We start from the raw sequence: 24408 nt of genomic DNA, 5'->3' as shown, positions 1-24408 counted from the left end.
ACTAATAAGGCCACGACAAACAAATTTGGTCTTCATACTCAACCTCGTAAAACCACTCGTTACACTAATAAATTGAAGCTCGTGTGAGGTGGGGGGAAAAGGAAAAAGAGCCGAGGTACGTATCACTGTCACAGGAATTGTGGTGCGTAATTTATATTGGCTTCGCTGCGAGACACTATTTTCAGGGCCGCATGGGATAACGGATAAGGCGCCTGACTTCGAATCAGAAGATTGTGGGTTCGAATCCCTCTGTGGTCGACTTTTTATTATTAAATCTTCCGCGGTTTTTGAGCGGTTTTTTTAGATAAACCGCTCAAAACCGTTCCAATCTTGCGCGGTTTTTGAGCGGTTTTTTTAGATGAACCGTTCAAAAATCGCTCAAACCGCTCATTTTGAAGCAAGGTTTTGAGCGTAATTGTCTAAAAAAACCGCTCAAACCGCTCAAAGCTTCAAATTAGGTGAAAAATCTCGACTCGGGACAAACACACTGACACACACACACACATACAAACATACACACACCCGTACACGCAAAATAATAACACACACACACACACTTATATATACACACACACATACCCACACACACACACACACACACACACACACTTATATACAAACACATACCCACACACACACACACACACACACACACACACACACACACACACACAAACACACACACACACACACACTCGCTCACTCACCCACTTTCAAACACGCACACATACTTGCAAATACAATAACACACACACACACTTAAACACACACACATACATGCAAACACAACAACACATACACTTACACAAACATTCTCACCCACACACTCACACGCACGCACGTACACACACATATATAATTGCATACACAGACACTTTTACACAGACACACACACAGAGACCCAGAGACACACACACTTACACAATGAAACATGGACACATACACGCAAACACATAAACCCACACACACACACACACACTCACACACACACACATAAAACACAAACACACACATTTATACAAACACTCACACAATTATACACGCACACATACACGCAAACACAATAATACACACACACTTAAACACATACATATACATCCAAACACAACAACACACACACACTTACAAACACACTCACACGCACACACACACACACACACTTAAATACAAACACGCACACACACACATCCACACACACACTCGCAACTATTTAAACACGCACACACACGCACACATACACTTAAACCATTAACCCTTATACACACACACTCACACACACCCACACACACACACACACACACACACACACACACACACACACTTACACGCACACACTTACAAACTCACACATACCCACACACAAACACCCACTCACACACACATACAAACTGTCAAGTACACTTAAACACCTACACATACACGCAAACACAATATTACAAACACACACACTTATTCACACACACTTACTCACACACACGCACACCAACAACTCACACACAGACACTTACACCCACACACACTCACACGCACACACCCACACACACACTCAAATATACATACACACACTGACACACTCACACACACACACTCACATGCACTCACACGCTCAAAAACACACACGCCCACTTACACACATACACTCACATATACATACAAATTAAAAATATTCGAGAGTTATTCGTTTACTCACACACATATATAGTACATACTCAAGCACACTTACACGCAAACGCACAAACACATTCACTCAAACGCAAAAACACGCACACACATACACACACGCACATACACACACCAACACGCATATACACTTTCACACACCCATAAACACATACACACAAACGCACATCAGCATACACCGAGATACACGCACACTCATCTACTCATACACACACATACACACACGCGCTAATACACTCACCAACGCGCGTATACACACACACACATACGCATTAACACATACTCACACAAGCACACGCTGAGATACACGCACTCACACACACACACACACACACACACTGACACACGCACACACATTTTAATTATTCGAACGTTATTCGTTTACTCACACACATATATATTACCCAATCACGCACACTTACACGCAAACGCACATACACATACACGCAAACGCTTAAACACACACACATGCACACACGCACATACAGAAACCAACACGCACATACACTTACACACACGCCCATAAACACACACACACACGCACTCACACTAGCGTGCACTGAGATACACGCACACTCACGTACACACACAAACCCACATACACACGTACACACACACACTCACACACCCACACACATTTAACCTATTCGAAAGTTTTTCGTTTACTCACACGCATATATATTACCCAATCACGCACACTTACACGCAAACGCACATACACATACACTCAAACGCTTACACATACACTTACACACACGCCCATAAACACACACACACACAAAGTAGACAACACAGTACACACTAGTACTACTGCTGCTAAATTAATAAAGACAGTCATAAGCATAGAATGTCATGGACACAATTTTGGGCCATTTTTGAAATTTAAAATATTCGATCGTGCTAGCTAACTTGGAATGTTGCGGACAGCCAATTTCTTAAAGGAGAGTGTTATTCACGCTAAAGGTCTCTATTCAGTTTCAAGCATCTGTTCAAATAAAAGTTTGTGCATAATGTATATCTTCTTGATGGTTTTCCAGGTCCCTGGTCACAGCCCTGTCCATTATCCTTGCTCTGCCTTGTATGTTGCTGTACAATGAGTTCGGAACGGACAATGTCTATGGCATCCCCCTCCTAGTCCTCTCTGGCATGACTGTGAATGGACCCTACGCACTCATCACCACCGCCATCAGTGCCGACCTAGGAACTCATGAGGTATTTTGATAGTTCTTACATAGTGAAACAATATAACATTTGTGAAACAGGTAGAGCCATAGATGGAAGATGCCATATCTTAATATGCTCTCTGAATCACAATTCTAGAACAACGGAAGAAACGTCATTGGGTAAATGTCTCCTGTTTTGCAGATAACACGACAGATGTTATTTAATTCACAAAAACGTATTTTAGGTGATCATCAAAAACTTTGTTATCAATGTGAACACCTAAAAACTTGCATAACTTTTTAAACTTGATCGCAGATATACACTTCTACCGGCTGGAGTTTCTAAAGGACGTTCATTCACATAAAGATGAACTAACTCTTAATATTTAAGCAATACACCAATCCTTGAAAGATTTTCCATCAGTTTTTATACTCTCAAAAGAAGAGCTGACAATATTTGTAACATCTTCAAAAAAAGTTCATTTTGCTAGTTTGACAGTGCGACGTTTTGAATAAATGTTTTTTTTTCGGTGAAATTTTGACACTGATTACTTAAATAGTTTTTCAATATTTCAAAATTTGGTTTGGTTGGCTATAACCATCGCTCTCTATTTTTCAATAAGTATTTGATGAGGTAGAGTTTTGAATGCAATTTTGAGCTCAATGAAGATAGCATGACCTTCTGTTTTTTCCCTTGCCGCAATCCGTTTAAATTTTTTTCTCATTACATAAGTTCAAGATTGTTTTTAACGGAAAACAAACTGTTGCTTTGACAAAACTGATTCTTGCAAAAAAAACTTGAAAATCTGTTAATCAGTACTTTCTCTTAAATCAAGTGCATCGATTTCAAAAGATTTTTATTTATCTTTGTTTTTCAAATTCTTTTTTTAAGCTTTTTATAACGCACGAAGTTTTCCAATCTTATGACAATCGCGTAAGGCGCGCTCAGTGGTTTCTTTGCCTATAATTATGGCTATGTATTCTCCGATGACTGGTTAATGCAAGAAAATCGATTATAGTGGTTTTTCGTGGTCTTCAATGTTGTAAATATAATCGATTCCCATGTTACGTTCAGACAACAAAATTGGACTAAAAATGTATTTAAATCCATTTTTTCTCGCCAAAACAAAATGCATTATAATTCATTTTGAATCCATTATAATGGATTTTATAATAAGTAAGAAATCACATTAAAATAGATTTTTTTCCATTTTATTTTTGTTCCGCGAGTCGTGCTAAATTTTGCAAGAATTTCAGCATTTATCAAGTGAGTGATGCGGAAACTTTGTAAAGCGAGTGTACGGCCTGGCCTAATCCATTTCAAAACCTAAACTCAAATTGCAAAAAGATTCCGTTGGGCTCCGAAATACCCAACGCACATAAAGTCTTTTCTACCTAACTTTGACACTTTTGTTACTTTTTATATTACTCAACATTACCCCCCCCCCCCAACTTTAATTTAAAACGTAGAAAAGACTTTATGTGCGTTGAAATTCGCATCTCAGTAAGGTGGAAAAAAATCGATTATAATTTAGTTTCATTGTCAGTGTCCACAAAATTGAAAAAAAAATCTATTATAATGGATGAGAAAAGGATTTTGTTGCCTCGAAAAATATTAACATTATAATTCATTTTTAAATGAATATAATCGATTTGATTTCACTTTTAAGGACACTGACAAGGAAACTCAATTATAATCAATTTTTATTCATGGAACTCCAATGCGGGAAATAACTCATCAAACCACCATGGCCACTAGAGTTTTGTTTTTCGTTTATTCAATTATTTTTAGACAGCTTTTACATCGGTAAATCAAATATCCAATGAACCTAAAGTTTTGTTGCGACAACTGCGACCAAAAAATGCAAAATTTGTTTTCTGAAACACTCAAAAAAGCTGAATCAGCACTTGGGTAATATTTTTGTAGGCTCTTAGAGAATGATAAATTCGACTTAAGTTTTCTTTTTCCCCGATGTTTTATCTGCTTTTCCATCAAACAGATTTTGTTTCTTCATTCCAGTTCTTTCTTTACAAAATTACTATGATGTTTTCACTTTGATTTGACATCCAGTTTCGGAAACGTCTTTTTTTGCAAATTACATTAAGTTTGTTTATCCACGTTCCTTTTTACATGGATTTTAAAAAATTTAGCCAGGTGATCATATATGTGGTTATATCTTCGAATTTTTGTTAGCGTCATCTGTATCGCACTTTCAGATGTGATTGACTGAATAATAAAACGTAAACAAATTGGCACTGCTTCTCTTGCAGTAACGGTCTAAAATCTTTCTGAACTGTTTGTTTTATGTTTTTTTTTACATCTTAGCTAATGATGATTTCACCATGCCATCATTACTTCAATGACGACATAACGATTGCTAAGAAATATTTATAGTGTTCCTTTAGTGGAAAACATGATACGGCGGATACAGATTTTTGTTTTCGCTGCTTTCGTACTTGTTCACATATTTGAATTTTTTAAAAAGCCGATTGTAATTTAGTATAATCTATACAATGAGAACGATTAATAAAACCACTAAAAATCATGGTCTTTTCTTAAAGTTCCAATGAAATTGACCCTATTTTCTAATTTTTCTAAAATTGACGATATTATTGAAAAAAAGTGGTCGATATTGGAACCTGATCTAAACTACATTTTATGATTGGATAAATTAGATATTTTACCAATGTAAAGTATTTAATATTAACCAATCATGATCCATCTAACTAACAATCCACTTATTTGTAAGTGCTGAAATTACTTGTAATTTCAGCACCAGAGAGATTTGAATTTAACTTAGAAATTAGTTGACTCTCCAAGAAGACTTCAGCAACCGCAATAAACCAGTATACCCTAGATCTATTGAGCCTAGCAGAGACTAGTTAAACAACCTGAGACTAGATAGTATAAGAGTAAGATTAGGATTGGTATTAGACTAAGAAGTTGCACGAATCTATCCGGCCGAAAATAAGATAGCGTGACGAGCAGACGGTGTACCCTATCCGAAATTACTCTATGAGTTATACACTTCGGTCCTAACTCATCTGGTGCGACCATAAGTCTCGAACAAGACCTTAATAGCTTAGAATTAACCAAAAAATAGATTAGAATTTAGACAAAACATTTACAAAATGTTATACGACGATAATTTAATCGAAATGTCTCTACGACTCAATAGATCAGAGCCAATATTTCGAACGATAACAGAACTACCCGGAATTGGAAGAAGACCTCGAACCAGAGACGACATACGACAAAGTAGAAACTCACCATATAGTTATATGATAGTTCGGCAAAAGCCAACACAAACTTTTGTATTTAGAATACTACTAGCAATGAATTTAGATTTTCATCTGCAAACATAAAATCTTGAAGTCAATCTTCAAAATCATTTCAGGCGCTAAACAAATATTAATATACAATAACGATTGATAAAAAGATCTCAGATCGTTTTCCTAAATTCTGCAGTAATATACAAAACATGTTTGAAAAATATTTATTGAAAAATCAAAATAAAAATTAGTAGCATGACAATAAATGGTTAGTAATTATAAATCATCCTGTTGTTCCAGCTTCATCACCTAAACATAACAGCATTCATAAACTCACTAATATCATAAAAACACTAAATCTTTTCTCTACACAAATTTAAATCATTATTTAAACTTAAATTCACTTAATTTTAAAATCAGATCATCAAGGCTTATCCTTGGATCTTAAATCATTTTCTATTTAATTAAATTTAAAACTTGATCATCAAGGCCTCTCCTTGGATCAAAAAGAACAATTTTGTTCTCCCCCACCCACTTAGCTAGTGTCTAACAACCTCAAACGTCGATTCACTATCCAACCCTTTCTAAAAACCCAGGACTAACAGAAATTTTTGAACAAAACTAATCATTCAAATTAGGATAAACAGTGAAGAACTTCGGTTATTCATCTTTCACTTGATCCCCCCTCTTACCAGACCCAGGATAAATCTTAGACTTAGTAAGTTTAAAATAGTATCTAACGAACTACTCGCATTCTAATTATACCTGAACCTTGTGGATCGATTTACTATTCTCCAACCCTGAACACAATCACTACCCTTAAGTAAGATTAAGTAAGTTAACACCTTAACTTATACTAGCCACGAGAAAGTATAAAATCATTCTTCGGAATCGATATACTTTTCTCCCCAACCCTGAACAAATAGACCCAGGTTAAGCTAACCAAAAAATCGTAAGAACTAACAGTTTAAGCACATAGAAATCATTTAACAACCTTTTGCACCCGTCATCCTAAACCTTATGTCATTTAAAAACCTAGGAAATAAACAAACAATCGTTTTACACAATTGTGAAATAGATAACAAAAAATACGACCTTGTAATCACACCACACACACAAACAGTTGGATATATCAGAACAAAACGACAAACCCTAAAAAGAAAAATAATAACCAAACAAAGACAAATTACACGAAAAAGATTTTCCAAAAACCGCAACGCATTTTCAGAATCAGAAACCAGCAGTTTAGACGAACTTTATAAATTGAAAGAATCTATAGATAAAAATTGCCCCATTCACGATCAATTATATTTTTCCGACTCAGAAACAACTTCAAATTCATCAAAAAGAGGAAAAAGAAGAATAAAAAAGCAATATAAACACAAACCAGTACATTTATACAATTGGAATCAACCAGTTAGACACATTGATAATTACATATTAATAGTCATCAAACGAAAAAATGAGCTCAACACACACCCCAGGTGAAGAAAGTCCAGATGATGATGATATCTTCCCCTTTATCGTAGATGCAACCACTGATAGAGGACAGCATATATTTTGCAAAAATTTACTTTTAAATTTATTTGAACCCGGAATCAGTCCATGTAAAACAGAGTTCCCAGATGTAAAAATCAAAAGACAAATTATCGATCACTATCTAAAAGATATATGTAACCTAACACAACAATACGGAATCTACTCCATAGAATTCAGTTCAACAAATCAGAATCACAGTAAATATATAATTCAAACAGACGACCTTGATTTAGAATTTTCAAAAGTATTCACAGAATATATAAAAAGTATCCAATATCATAACTCACAAAGAGCAAACTCCATATTCACTAATGAAGTTTTTGCAATAATATATAGTTATATCTCGATATTAGAAAACGAAATCCAGATACCAAATGTCTCACCGACAGAAACATCTAAACATATAAGAGTACGACATGAAATCACACTACTCTCTAGTTTTCTAAATATAATTAAAGAAAATTTCACGAAAGATGAAGTTTCACAACATACAAAACACGACTTACAAAAAATTTTGGCATGGTTCATAATAGATTATTTCACACATAATATTGATTTAATTTCACAAGCAAGAAAAAATTTTAGACCCCAAAACTCAAACGATGATACTGCCATCACAGAACAATCAGACTATGTTTGGGACCCCGAATGGTCTCACTCCGCATTCATAAAAAACTTCCCACAATCAATCTCAAGTCAAGCAATAAGTATGATATCTTACGTAAGAGATTATGTAAGAGTAATACCATTAACCATTGATGCAACACCATTAAACTATAATACATTTTTACCCGATATGCAAAATAATAGTTTAAACTCCACAGTCATACACAATGAAAACCTCAATGGAACTAGAAATCTCACTCAACAAGATATCCAGACACCATCACACTTCATAACTGAAGAAATCGTACACACAACAACTACACAACAAAGTATTTCACCAATACCTCCAAATTTAACAACACCAAGAAATACAAACCCTTCACAAACACAAGTAACCTTACAATCAACCTTCAAACCTTCAGTTGCCCCAAAATATTCACACATGGATTACCAAACATACAGACCCATGACAATACCGCCAAAAACACGCAAAACGTTCACTAGAAACAATTTTGCAGACCATAATTATAATTACACACACCCATCAAAAACAAATTATCAACCACGAAAAAATTTTAGTAATTATACAAGATCTCGAAACTGGGATAACCCAATAGCACAACCTAATTCAGTAAATTTCCAAACAAATTTACATCCTCCACAGGATCGTAGTGAAAATTATCCATTTTTTCAGCAAAATAAAAATAAAAAACAAACATCTTATCAAATGGATTACTTATCCTCAGATGATGATTTTTTACAACCAGATATATTTGCACCATATAATCAAGAATATCGTGGACAAGGATTACAGAAACCACATACAAATCATAGAATTTTTTCTCCACAACCGATAGATACACAAAATCAACAACCAATTCAGCAACAAAACCCAATTAATACACAATATTTCCAACCAATTCAGCAACAAAACCCAATTATTGCACACTCGTATCAACCAACACAAATGCAAAATGAAATACCACTCCCATATTATCTTCAACAACACGAAATAACAAGAAATCAACTTTCAAATTTTTCTCAAATGCCAAATGCAGCAGAATCATTACAAATGACAATGAATCCATACCTTATGGGTGGATCATCAATAACATCAAATAAACCTTTAATGGTATTCACAGGAACAGACCCTGAATATTCTGTAGAAGACTATTTAAATGCAGTAACAGCAAACTTGATTTTAAATATAGGACCTGAACCAATTAATACGCCACTACATCAAAACTGGATACATCGACGCACAGCGTTGATACAAACAACTTTAGACGGCGCAGCCCAAAAATGGTTTTCAGTATTGCCTAGAGAAATAAAATCAAATTGGAAAAGATATACACAAGAATTTTCAAAAATGTTTGACTCCGAAAGAAACAAAAAACAACAAAGAGTTTTATGTAATGAAATTCGCAGATTACCAAACGAAACCATCAAGCAATTAGCAGTACGCATCGAAACACTAGTTCGAAAAGCATATTCATTAAATACACACGACTATAAAAACACAAAGATGACAGAAATCTTAATGATGACCTTAACACAGCAATTAAGAAAAATAGCAATAAAAAAGAGAGCATCCCATCCTTCTTCAATTCGAGAACCCGATTTAGATTTTCGAAAACTAGTAGACAAACTAGAACAAGCAGAAATCACAATGAAACTCGAAGAAACAGAAAATCTGAAATTACAATATGTTAACCGAATCGAAACAAATACCACAAGTATCAACAACATACAGGAATCAGATACAGACCTCGTTGAAAAAATGACTGAAATACTTAATATTTACCAAAAACACCCAAACTTTAAAGGCAAACCATCTTTCAAAAAATGGTGTAATTATTGCCGACGATACGGACATAGTATTTCTGAATGTAGACAAAAACAGCAAGACAATCAAAATAAACCTCAAAAATATAAAGAACCAAATAAATCATTCTATCAATACATGAAAAAAGATCAAAATCTACCGAACAAAACTGTGTACAGCAACAACAGTTCAGGAAAACCACTCCCGAACAATACAAATTATACAAGAAATCAATCACCATATAACTCAAGTTATAGAGGAAGATCACCAGAACGAAGAAATACACAAAATTCATCACAAAATCACTACAATAGACCAAATAGTCAAAATAACTACTCCAGATCAAATTCAAATACAACACGATTTGTTTCTAGATCTAATTCCCAATCAAGAAATAATTACTATCCAAACAATCAATCACGAAATTCATCATACAATAGGAATAGAAACTACTCCAATAATCGGAATAGAAATTATTCAAACAACCGAAACCAGAATTACCCGAACAATCGATCAAGGAATAACTCATATAATAGATCGAACTATAACAGACCAAACAATAATTACCAAAACAGATCACGAAATAATTCACAAAATCGACATTCAAGTTGTAATAATCGTTATAGAAATTATTCCCAATCACCACACAGGAATAATAACCATTATAATAATTCTAATAATCGCCATAGAAGCAGTACACCTAAACATCAAAGGAATATAAATCAAGTACAATCAAATCCAGAAACAACATCAGACCCTCCAGGTATTGACGACACAGTAAATGATACGTTACAACTCAATCAAATCAACTGTGAATCATCAGATTCAGAAAGTGAAACAGAAAACACTATCTCCATCAATATGATAGCAGTCGAAAATGACTATGAACCTATTATATATGAACAACCATTTTCATCACACATATATGAAAATCAATCAGAACTCCATCACAATTATTATATTGAACCCATCCATTCCACACCGACGACGCAAAAACCTAATGAAATTAACACTACAAATCAACCCAATGAGAATGACAAGACAAAATGCTTAAATACAAATCACATCTATCAAAATATACAAAAAGAACAACCCAAAGAAAAAATTTGGATAATACCATTTCTTTTAGAAAGTCCAAGAAGCAAAGAATTTCAACCACCAGATCTTGAAATTGATTTTTTAATTGATTCAGGAGCAGAATCAAATATAATAAACATTCCCACATGGAATGAAATAAAAACCTTACACCCAAAGCTAACACCTCTTGAAACCTCCAGTAAACTAGCAACAGCACAAGGATCAACATTGGTAAACTATGGAAAAATTCAATTATTTCTTCTCCCCACAAGAACAATGGAGCAAAACAAAATTTTAACCAAACCATTTAAACAAATATTCCATATCACTGATATTAAACACAATATCATTGGAATACCATTTATCTCTAAATATATACCAACAATCAACATCTTGAATAGTAAAATATTAATCAAAGATAAATATACAAAAACAAAAGACACATCCCTAACATTTTTTCAAAGATTAAACAAACAACCACCATTCTTTTCAAAATGTTATCCAATATATAACCAACAAAGAAAACACTTGAAACCACTATCAGGAAACATCTATAATTTTTCAATCAAACAAGTTCACCAATATGATAAAAAACAAAACAAACAAAAATTTTATATGTCAGATTTTGAATTCAAACCTATCCATAAGTTTTTCAAAATCACAATTTCATCCATAAAATATTTGAAAAACTCGAATTCAGATATTATTTCTCTACATGTATACAACAATACACCCTATCAAGTAACATTACCTTTAGGACTTTTAGGCTATTGCGAAACCAACGCTACAATATCACCAATACACGAAAAAGCGTATCGCGTAAATAATATACTCCAATTATTAGATATTTGTCAATCCACAATTCTTAATGAAGAATTATCCATAAATAATATAATAAGTAACGAAAAAAGAAATACGGATTATTTCACAAAAACCCCATATTTCAAACCGACATTCAACATAAATAACTACACAGAGAATCAACAGAAATTTTTAACAATGTTTAATTTCCAACATTCACAAATAACACAAGACGAATTTGAAAAATTAGCCAAACAGCTAATTAAATATTCATCAGTCTATGCAACATCCAAATTTGATGTTGGCAAAATCAGCTCATCACTACATCTCCCATTAAAACCAGACGCAGTTTTCAAAAAACAAAGAGCAAGTAAAGTACCAATTCATTTACACGATAAAGTGAACAGATTACTTGATATTTTAGAACAATACAATATAATCTCACCAGTAAATAAAGAAGAACAACCAAAAGGTAACACATTTATCAACCCTGTTATCATTCTAGCTAAAGGAGAATCATTAAAAATCGTTCTCGACGCCAGATACCTCAACTCACTCATAGATGAATCAAAGTGTAATTGGCCTATTGAACCAATACAAGTTATTTTAACAAAAATAAACGGAAAATACTTTACAACCGCAGATATGAATAGTGCATACAATCAAATGCCATTAGATGAACAATCGCGACGTTTAACACAATTTGTTATTGGAAACCAACAGTATGAATTCAACCGCTTATTCTATGGAATATCCATAGGACCAGCAGCATTTTCAGCTTTTATGAGCAAAATTTTTCGACCACTAATACTCAAGAAAAACGCAATCACCTATTTAGACGATGTTTTTATGCAATCACAGACTAAAGAAGAAATGTTCAATGTTTTAGAACAATATCACCAAATACTTCAGAACGAAAATCTGAAGGCCGCCCCCGATAAGTCACACTTCTTTTTGACAAGAGTAAAATTCTTAGGACATAATATAGAAAGAAAAACAATCACCCCATTAAATTCACGCATTGATGCTATTCAAAAACTCCAACCACCAACAAACAAAAATAAAATCCAAGAATTCCTTGGAATGTTGAATTTTTTAAGGAAATATGTCTATAAAATGCAATTATACCTAAGACCATTTTATAATATACTTAGACAACAAAATAATTTTGAATGGAACACAGAACATCAAGCACGATTTGAAGAAATTAAAAAACTTCTAACTGAACAAATTTCAAACACAATTCCAGATTCAAATCAACCATTTTATGCAATGTGCGATGCTTCGAACTTTGGCATCGGCGCAGCATTATTACAATCACATAATGGTACAAATAAAATGAACCTCATATCAGCAAATTCTCGATTATTCACTCAAGCAGAGCTACGACTCTCAACTCTAATGAGAGAATGTACAGCTATAATATCTACACTAACAGAATATGAATTTCTGATACTTGGATCAAAACATCCCACAGTTCTATTCACAGACCATAAACCAATCATCTTTCTTTTTACACAAAAGTCTAATCCAAACCACCGAGTTTATAGATTTCAATTAATTTTAATGAAATTCCCAAACTTACATATAGTTTGGACCGCAGGAAAAAATCTTGCATTACCAGACACATTAAGTCGAAATACACCACCTGAATTACTTACACGTAAAACCACAGTTGAAATACCCAAAAACATAAAATTCTACCTTGCAAAAAACGAAACATCACCCCGACTAGAATGCAAATATGCAGTAAAAACTGACGTTGAACAATCACAGATAAACAATCTACAACACTTCCCACTTTATTTAGATTGTCAAAATAATCACTATGAAGTTGATCTACTTGGAACATCAACTTTTAAACCAATCCCATATTCACAATGGATAAAAAATAACACCCAACAAAAAAGAGTAAAACAACACTCGCATAAAAAAGACCTTTTTCCACTAATTGAAAAAGAAAACCTAACTGATAAAATAAATTTATCAGGACCACAAACAAACGATTCAAAATACACAATAAATCAAGTTTTTGATCTCCATGACCCACTTGATACAATACCCTTATCTAAATTAGAAATTGAAAACATATTTCTCCCCCCAACAGAAACAATTACAATTTCAACATTGAAACAATATCAAAATCTTGACCCAGTAATTAGACAACTAAAATCATGGCACAAATATAAAACTAAACCCGTCAAGGCAGATACAACTATTTTAGGAAATAAAACAATCCTCCGATATTTTCGAAAATTCAATAATACAACAATTAACGAAAACACAGACCTTCTAGAATACAAATTAAATGAATCTACATTTCCCTGTCTCCCTCTAAGTATGATTCTCATAGCTTTTAATAATTCACATACACAAAATATTAAAGGACACTCTGGATCAGAGAAAACATATTCAAATTTTATACAAAACTTTTATTTCCCAAATGCACCAATTTGGATAAAAGTACTATGCAATGACTGTATAGTATGTCAACTAAATTAACCTTACCCAAATCAAAAACAAATAGCACAAAAACAAGATTTTAAAGGACAAAGTTTGTACTTTAACCATCGTATCTCATTTGATACTAAAGGACCAATTTCACCCTCATCCGAAGGAAACTCCTACATCATGGTAATTGTTGACGCATTTACACATTATGTAGCACTTAACCCAGTACCACATTGTAACGCTTATTATGCTTACACAACACTCTATGAACACTGGATAGCAAAATTCGGACTACCAGAAATTCTAGTTACAGACAACGGCACAGAATTCATAAATAATGAAATCATCACGCTATGTCATTTATATAACATTAAACACAAACCACGTACATCTCACGCACCTTGGACAAACGGCTTAGTCGAAGGTATGAACCGTTCATTACAAGAATATCTCAGATGTATCATCAATGGAAATGATACAAGATACACCGAATGGTCAGCAGATGTAAAATTATTTCCCCTAGCATATAATTCACAAATCACGACAACTCTAGGAATGTCACCATATGAAATGGTTTTTAACCAAAAGCCACGCAAACCAATAATGTTTACAGCAAACTCTCATAAAAACGCACAAGGTGATTGTCAACCAAATAAAGACTCAATCTGTTATAACCTACCTTTACATACACACGATGAAGATCATTTTCATCACCCACAAATTCTTAAATTAGCCTCCGGTACACACACCGAATGGATTTTAAATAGAGATAAAAAACACAATGAAATTTATCAAAAAATAACGAAAAAGTTGTTACAAAGGCAAAACATTAATGAACAAATAAATTCACGCTTTACACCAGCCTCCGATTTAAAAATTGGAACATTTGTTTTAATACCCAATTTTACCACTCAAAAAGGAATTTCAAAAAAATTACAACCCCTTCGTAAAGGACCATACCAAATAATTGCAAAACCCACTGATGTCACATATAAAATCACCGACTCAGACAAAAAAGAAATCGTTCAACACCGAAATAACCTATTACCTTATTATCCAAAAGAATACGCACTCCGCGAACTAACTCAATTATATTCTTTTACAGGTTTACAAGTTATTCAAAATGACCCACATACGGAAAATACAACGAAGGAACAAAAAGATTTTCATCTCAAAAACCAAATAACAAAATCAACCACCACAAAAAACAATACAAAAAATCTAGATCAAAATACATCTCAAAAAGAAAGAAAAAATAGAAAAATGACAGAACAAATAATACCCCAAGAACAAATCGACAAATCAGAACATAGAGAGTCTTCACGACTTAGAAACCAACCACGTAAAAATTATAAATTATTCATCCCACAATCTAAAATATTAAAGAAAGTCGAATTTCAAAAACAACTTTAATTTTATATTTCACAATCTTAGACCTTTGAAACATTTTACACTTTCACTTTTCAAAATAACATGCTGACAAACACGCAGCGATTCTAGTTCATAATTAGCCAATAGGATTCATCCAATCCGTCACCTTCTCTAACTCTAACACAAACCAACTAGACGAACGATATTAAACTCCAGGCATATCTATAACTATAACTTTACGACCTCCAGGTCAAAAATAAGCAAACCACTCCAACTTGACAACTAAAATAAATATCACCATAATATCATAACCCTCCCTTATCTAATAAACCAAAGATCAACAATATTTCCCCAACTCAGCCCTCAAATACCCCCCAAACAAATATGTTAAATTAGCCTAAAGTAAGAGAACGACCATTTTAATTAGCCTAAAGAATAAAAATCTCAAAAATACCCCAGATCATTTGACAAATGAAAATAAAGACAAACAAGACCTCCCGATCACCATAAAAATTGCCCCCAACAATTTTTCACAAAACTCAACCCACTTGTCAAAAAACCAATAAATAATCCGACCACACTTGAAAATTGCCCCAAACAACAAAAAATATTCGATCAAGAAGTCATTTCTTAAATGATCTTCTATCAAACAGTCACTAAAATTATCACAAACCTCAAACAATTTTTTACGATACTTGAAACTTTCATAATATTTCTTTTTGATATCCTTGAATCTTTTCTAATAATCTTTATCATTTTTTGTAATGTTTTTTTAATTTTCTACACTATATTCGAACTATTTCTCCAACTTTCAAAAACCCTTGATTATATCCACAGGTACGATTTATACAACTTGTCTAAATGATACGAACTATTTTCAGTAGAACTGATATTTTTCTACTATTTGTAATTTTCATAACATTTTTATCATCCCTCATTTTGACCTTATGCAAATGTATAAAGAAAGCAATCCTCACATTTGCCCTAGCAACAATCCTTCTAATCCTTTTTTTAGAAGAATATTATAATAAACATAAACTTTTTCACTAGAATAATAAATCAAAAACCTATCAAAAATTGCTACCCAACAGTCACAAAGTCAGTCTTCACCGACATCATCCCAAGAAAACCCGACACCACTTTCAACTACCCAAAACCCCCAAACATCTACACGAATTTCTTTTCAAGATAACCCATATACCTTTGAAGAACTACACGCTCGCTTATCAGAACCACTAGAACCAGTTCAACGACAAGCACCTCTAAGCGAACCAACATATAACTTATACCCAACACTACCACAAGAATTAAGTAGAATAAGAAATCCTAGTCAAAACCAAAATACAGTCGAAATAAGTAGACAAATTATACATCCTCGACGAAACAGAAATTTTCAAACTCCCCGAGTTCATTTTGATATACCTCAATCCCCATCACAAAACACTCCAGAAAACCCCATTGGTATATTACCAGAAACCCCTACGCTTCTTTCACAACGTAGCACCTCAAGCCTACCATCGGATTACTTAGGTTCAACACCAACATCTGAACAAATACGTGAAAATCCTTTTAACCCCCCAAACCAAGCATCACGACTACCATATTGGACAACACATTCATTCACACAAGGTGAACTAAATTTAGTAAATGATCCAATAGATATTTCTACGGATACAACAACATCTTCATCACTACCAGAAACATTATCACTACCATCAACACCATCAATAAGCCAGATTTCACCACCACCTTTTAACTTGAATTTTCCAAATAATCTCGACGCAAGATATCGAGAACAATCATCAACAACTATTCCTTTAAGACTAGACTGGAATACATTCACAGCACCTCCACCATTATTTGGACAACACCTAGAAAGTAACCGACTCCACAATTGGGCACTTAATAGACTACAATATAGACAAGACATTCACGAAGACATACGTGCTCATAACATCCAAATACTCCAACAAAACAGTTTACAATTAAAAATTGAAATCACGGTTAAATTAAACAACATTACTCAACATCCCTATCCATTAAATCCACCAAATATAACAGCTCAATCCCTACCACCACCATTTATAACAACTGAAGTAATATATAAATACGACAGATATACCAAAAAGACAATTGGTTACATCACATTTTATAACCCATACTCAGGATTATCATACACATGTATATTCTGAAAATTTTAATTTTTCTCCAACTCCTTTTTCTAATAACCTCAAATCAAAACATAAACCCTTCCCCCCGCACAGGACCACAAGATTTATTAGTAACACATTACGATTGTGAAGAAAACGAACAAAAAACACTACACAAGTATGCAATAAATCAAGTATCACAATGCGAAACAGAACCCCAAGCCATAGAAACAACAAATGTAATAGCGACACTCTATTCAAAAGCCCGAGCAACAACAGTTATAGGATATAAATTCACAGCAACATTTTCTGAAAAGAAAGTACATTGTTCACAAGTCTCAAACGGAAATAAAAACCGACTTGACCATGAATCATTCTACCAGAGTAATATAGAACGACTTTTACATCTCAATCCCGAAGATTGTAAAAACGAGTTACTCCGACTAAACATCACAAAAAATAAAAACACAGATAGAAAGTTAGTATATTTCCAAGTTTTTTCAGATTCTGTACATCAAGCAGAACTTGAAAGATATCAAGGACATATAAAACTAGATGAAAAGTATCCATATAACGGCGCACACGGACGATTAACTTATGATATACACGATAAACACTGGATACCACACATTGGTATAAATGACCCATCAAACTGCAAAGCAGACACAAAAAACAAAGGATACCAAGAGATCATGTTTTTCGATTGGAAAATACAACTCGAAAAAATACAACTCACACGAGATTTATCAGACAACACAATGATCTATCAAGGAATCAGATTACCTTGTAAAAACGACCAAGGTTATTGCGACCCTACAACACGAACACAAGCAACAATTGTTTGGTTCCCCGAAGACACATGTACAACATTTCAAGTAGCAAAAATACACGCTCGTATGATAAAATTTCACGAAAAATATTTTATACAATCAATACCATATGAACAAGTAAATCCATTACGAAAAATAAGTTCTAATTTTAGAAACATTCATAATATAGAAAATAAATTAACACGTTTTCAAATATATCAAGAAACAGAACTCGCATGTAAATATAAAAACCCACTTCACAAAACACAATATTCTGAAATATTAGTTGAATACGAAAATGGATTCGACTTGACCACTGGAAAAATAAAAGTCGACCCATACGCCACAAGTCATCCCCTAAATGAAGGAACATCATATATACCAGTTAATTTTCAAAAGAATACAGGTCAACCTGGTGGACATTTAAAGCCCCAAGACGATCAAAGCACACGTTTACAAGAACTATCACTAATGAATAGTACATATTTTGGTAATATCCACTATGATATTCACTTAGATATGAAACTAGACTACACGATTAGCCGAATTTTTCAAGAAATGTCACTCTCTGAATTAGAAACACTACACCAACTATGCGAATTAGAAAGAACACAAATATTACAATCACTTGCACTAGCAGTATTAAAAATACCCTACGCAGGATATTTACTATCAGGAAATAGATCAAATTTTTTAGACTATGAAGGAAACATTTTATGGTTTTATACTTGTACCAAAAAAGTATCACCACTATACGTTTTTGAAGACAAACGATGCTATAAAAGAATCCCTATCTTTTATAAGAACAAAGTACATTTCGTTGACACACTTTCACGAAGAACCTATTTCTGGGATACCGCAGTCCCATGTGGATCAGAAAATAGCCACAATGTAGTACAATTAAACCCTGATGAAGATATATATTACCTTCTCACCCCATATCCCACATTAATGCAATCACTCAAAAAATTTTCACCAGAAAGCATTCGCGCTATCGCTCGAAACCCAAATATAGACTTACAATCAATAGGAATATACTCAAAATCAGATATTCAACATCACATTAGAACACAGCAATTCCAAGAATTATTAACACAAATGGACACAATACAAAGACAATCAATTGACCAAAACTTACGCAAACTTGCCGAAACCGCAGGATTTGCAGATATCTATACGCAAGACTATAGCGGATATTTTAAAGACATTAAAGATTATATATATCTAAACGGTGAAAAATACCGTCCCCAAGATATATCACCTATCAATATTTTTAGCTTTGTTACACTCAAGAATGAAATTCTTGATTTTCTAGGATGGCCCTACTACATCTTAGAAAAACGGACAATTTTATACGCAATGTTTAACTTTATTGGATTTCTTTTTTCACTCTTAAAAGGAATCTATAACACACGTGCTATACACACACAAGTCAATAGACAAGCAAATGTAGCACGCATACTATTTGCAGGATTTTTTGGAATTTTTTCTACATCAATAAACAAAATTCTTTTGGATGCACAAATAAAAGAATACAACACAAAAATAGCTACAAGACAGAACACATACGACGAAGAACATAACAATGTAGACACAACGCCAACAGCACCACAGTTACCACCCCTACCACATAACCATCCATTATCCCTAGTCCCACGTAATTTTCGAAATTTAGCCATAACACATAATCAAAATTTTAGACCAACCATATCACAAAGTCCCATCCAACATATAATAACACGCCACTCACAAGATGAAAATACTTATGAACAAATTATAGAACAACCCCATACCACCGCTTTTCAGTCTCAAAATAATAATTTTTTTAGCCCACGATGAGCCGACAACTTGGATCCCTACACCGTTCAAATTCCCACCCAACCAACCTCACTACTCCCATTACAATAATACCACTTTTTGCTTTCCCGCCACCCGATTTCCCAACCAGTAATGTAACATCAGGCATGAATTCCGATACTAATTCACATATCTCAGTTTTATATTCCACATCACAACTCAATAACCCGAATATTGAAACCCCCGATGAATTTGCCGACTCTGAACCATCTCCATCCAATAATTTTCCCACCAAACCCTCAATTTTTTCCCAACCCCCTTTTCAACCAATGACACCAAATAACCCTGTCCCCACCAATTCTACACCCTATTATGCTTCCCAAGTCACTCCAACCTATTCTTCATATCATTCAGACCGATCATCCAATTCTCCAGATACCCCCCAAATCTCCCCAGAACTAGATAATTTTATTACATTTTAACAACAACCCTACCACCTTGACACCCCCACCATAAACCACATTTCATCCACAATAGATTCATCCAACCCTCCTACCCCTACACCCTCTTCATTTTATACCGAATCATTAGCACCATCATCCACATCTACTGAATCTTCACTCAGCACTAATAGAGCTTACCGCACTTTTAAAAGAAAGTTCCCCAACCATCCTTTCCCAGCAAAACCAGGAACAGCCCGTGAATATATAAATCACCCAAATCACACTAATACAAAAGAATTTTTAGCTATCACCTTACCCTCATTTCCACAATACACCTTAAACACCCCTCACGACACTAACGAGACACGTAACTTTGTAGACGAATACGTTTTAATGCCTACTCTTTCTTGGACCTCATATTATCATTTTACTAATCCCCTTTGCTTACCTTTATCTAACACTCACATCGATATAGAACGAAATAAAAACATGCTATATCGACTCAATACACCACTAACATCTAGACAATTTACCTACATTGGATATAAAAAATCACTAAAAACACACACTGCACCCCGAGCTAATGAATATACACTAGAATATTACGATCATAACATCACCAGAGCTAACCAAGATCAATTCTTAGACGACGATCGCTTCGCTAACCCACAAATCACCGAGAAATTTTTCATTAAAACACCATATGTATTTACACTAAATATCTTCGATCGCAAGTTTGACCACATTATTTCAGAAGCACTAACAGACACACAAGCCTACGAAAGTTTTAAAGAACGCTTCCAAATATTTTCACTAACCTTTCATTTCCTTGCACCACATGAAAGAGATTTGCACTGCTCACACGATATTATGTTGCGCACTAAACAAACACACACATATACATATTATCGTTTCATCCAAAATCACTTTGATCTACACACTCCCTCCAGACAACCACACCATCGTTTTCAATTCATCAATTCCAAATACACCTCACCATTCTTTCTTAACTTCACATATTGCATTAAAGATACTAACCTTCATGGTATTCTTCGAAATTATGATCCCATAACCCAAATGTATATTTTTTGTCCAATCACCAAGACCTTCAATGCAGAAGAATCCCGACCCTTCCTTATCCCACACGAGTTTGTACAACCTATAGAAATCCCCATTTTAGAATTCATCCATAACACTAAATTCAATCACAAATTATATAATCTAATCCAAAACACACCTTATGAGTTTGCAGTTGGCACTGAAGAACTAACCACAATTAAAGCACTTCAATTGCTTTGGCCACTACTTCAAACTAAAAATATCATCCGCATTTTAGCTAAATTACTAACAACTTCCGATCTCATCCACGACATCTTCCCCCACGGTTTCTTCCCCGACGACTAACAGGTAAGTATGAATTATACATATAACTAACTAACTAAAATATTAGAAACTCACCATTCTTTATCCACGTCTTATTTAGCATTTTAGCCTTCATCCAACGATCATCTGAAAAATTCACAAAAGAAAAATAAAAAATAGCAAACTTCTTCAAAAACTGTTTAAAACTCTATTAATTTTTTGCACCAAATAATTAAATAAAAATAATACCAATGCAATGATTTAATTTATAAATTTTTTCCCAAATGCAGTAAATCTACTAATGATGAAAATTTGTAACTTAATTTTACCCAACAACTAGCAGTAAAATTGAAAATCTATGTAGTAAATTAATAAGAATCAAATGCAGTACTAACCTTTTGATATTTCAATTCATTCACACAAAGATTCTATCCACACTCGCACAGCTCGCCCACGAAGAATTGTTTAAAATAATGAATTTCAGTTTCAAGCTTTCACACTCAACAACTCTAACACACGATAACAAGTTTCAAACTTTCCTTTAACCCGGTTGGAAAGGAATTATATACTAAACAAAACTAACCAATGCAGCTTACTAAACACCACAACACATAGCATAACAGCATGACTAAGAAAAGGAAACCAACGGTACCCAAACCGGATTAACCCAGTTTAAAACTGGATAATTTATTCTTTTGAAGACTATTATAAAGTCTAAGAAAGAAATAATAAAACACAAAAAAGTCGAAAGACAAAACCATACCACAAACAATTTGATTTTTGAAAAAAGAACACAACCAACAAGACATAAGAAAAACCACAACAAACCCAACATAAAACGTTGTCACATAACAGGACCTCTCACAAAAACCGCATGCAATCATACTCCCACTCCTGGCCTAACCCACCAGAAGAGGACGTCCTGAGCATGCTCTATAGCCGGCCTAACCCACCGTGCTACATCCACGCTTTGTGACCACACTCCTATTTTTAATAAGAGCTACTCAAGGGTGAATAACTCTTCAAAATAACTGAACTAAAACAAAAGCTTTTGTGAAAACAACTAACTAAAATCATAATTAAAAAATATTAAACTAATAAAAGTTTTATAAAATGTAAATTACATTATGCAATACATAGATCAGAATACAACACCAGGGACGAACATCCAAAGACAAAATGACCCCACTACACTCGAGAAAGAATGGCCAACTACAATCAATATGCCGCTCACAATCACAACTCAAAGGATTTAGAGTACGACTTGACTTCGCAGAAAAGGACTTCATTGAACTAGACCAATGACCACCTCGATGTTCAAGTATACGTACAGATCCGAGTAACCAGGCATCCCCTCCACGCACAATCTCCACGCCATTCCTAGACAAGATCAAAACACAAAGAAGTTCTCATCAATGAAACAGAAAAACCTGACATAGCCAACCATTCTGAAATCAGATTTGAGTTTGTTGCAAAGACCCAGTCGTTGTCATGAGATGACACAACGATCGAACCTGGAACTTCTCTAACAAGAGAACCCAGAAGAAATATGATGTTCGCCAGAAACCAACGTCCATCATCCATCCTTCGAATTGCAGAAAAACTATTCTAAAAAACTCTGTAAAACCCGGATGGGTGGAACCTGATCTAAACTACATTTTATGATTGGATAAATTAGATATTTTACCAATGTAAAGTATTTAATATTAACCAATCATGATCCATCTAACTAACAATCCACTTATTTGTAAGTGCTGAAATTACTTGTAATTTCAGCACCAGAGAGATTTGAATTTAACTTAGAAATTAGTTGACTCTCCAAGAAGACTTCAGCAACCGCAATAAACCAGTATACCCTAGATCTATTGAGCCTAGCAGAGACTAGTTAAACAACCTGAGACTAGATAGTATAAGAGTAAGATTAGGATTGGTATTAGACTAAGAAGTTGCACGAATCTATCCGGCCGAAAATAAGATAGCGTGACGAGCAGACGGTGTACCCTATCCGAAATTACTCTATGAGTTATACACTTCGGTCCTAACTCAGTTATTCAATTAGCT

At 34.0% G+C, this 24408-nt stretch overlaps 1 protein-coding gene across 1 annotated transcript in view; it reads left to right on the top strand.

Moving 5' to 3' along the window:
* LOC134853067 (glucose-6-phosphate exchanger SLC37A2-like) overlaps positions 1-24408 on the top strand; it is a 74644-nt gene that overhangs the window by 44532 nt on the left and 5704 nt on the right. The window contains exon 10 of the mRNA XM_063868997.1: positions 2718-2892. Coding sequence (XP_063725067.1) covers positions 2718-2892 — 175 coding nt within the window. The remainder of the gene's footprint in view (positions 1-2717; positions 2893-24408) is intronic.

Source organism: Symsagittifera roscoffensis, chromosome 8, assembly GCF_963678635.1.
Source record: "Symsagittifera roscoffensis chromosome 8, txSymRosc1.1, whole genome shotgun sequence".
Taxonomy (NCBI): Eukaryota; Metazoa; Xenacoelomorpha; order Acoela; family Convolutidae; genus Symsagittifera; species Symsagittifera roscoffensis.
Note: the sequence above shows the minus strand (reverse complement) of the source record. Positions and strands in the feature narration are given on the sequence as shown.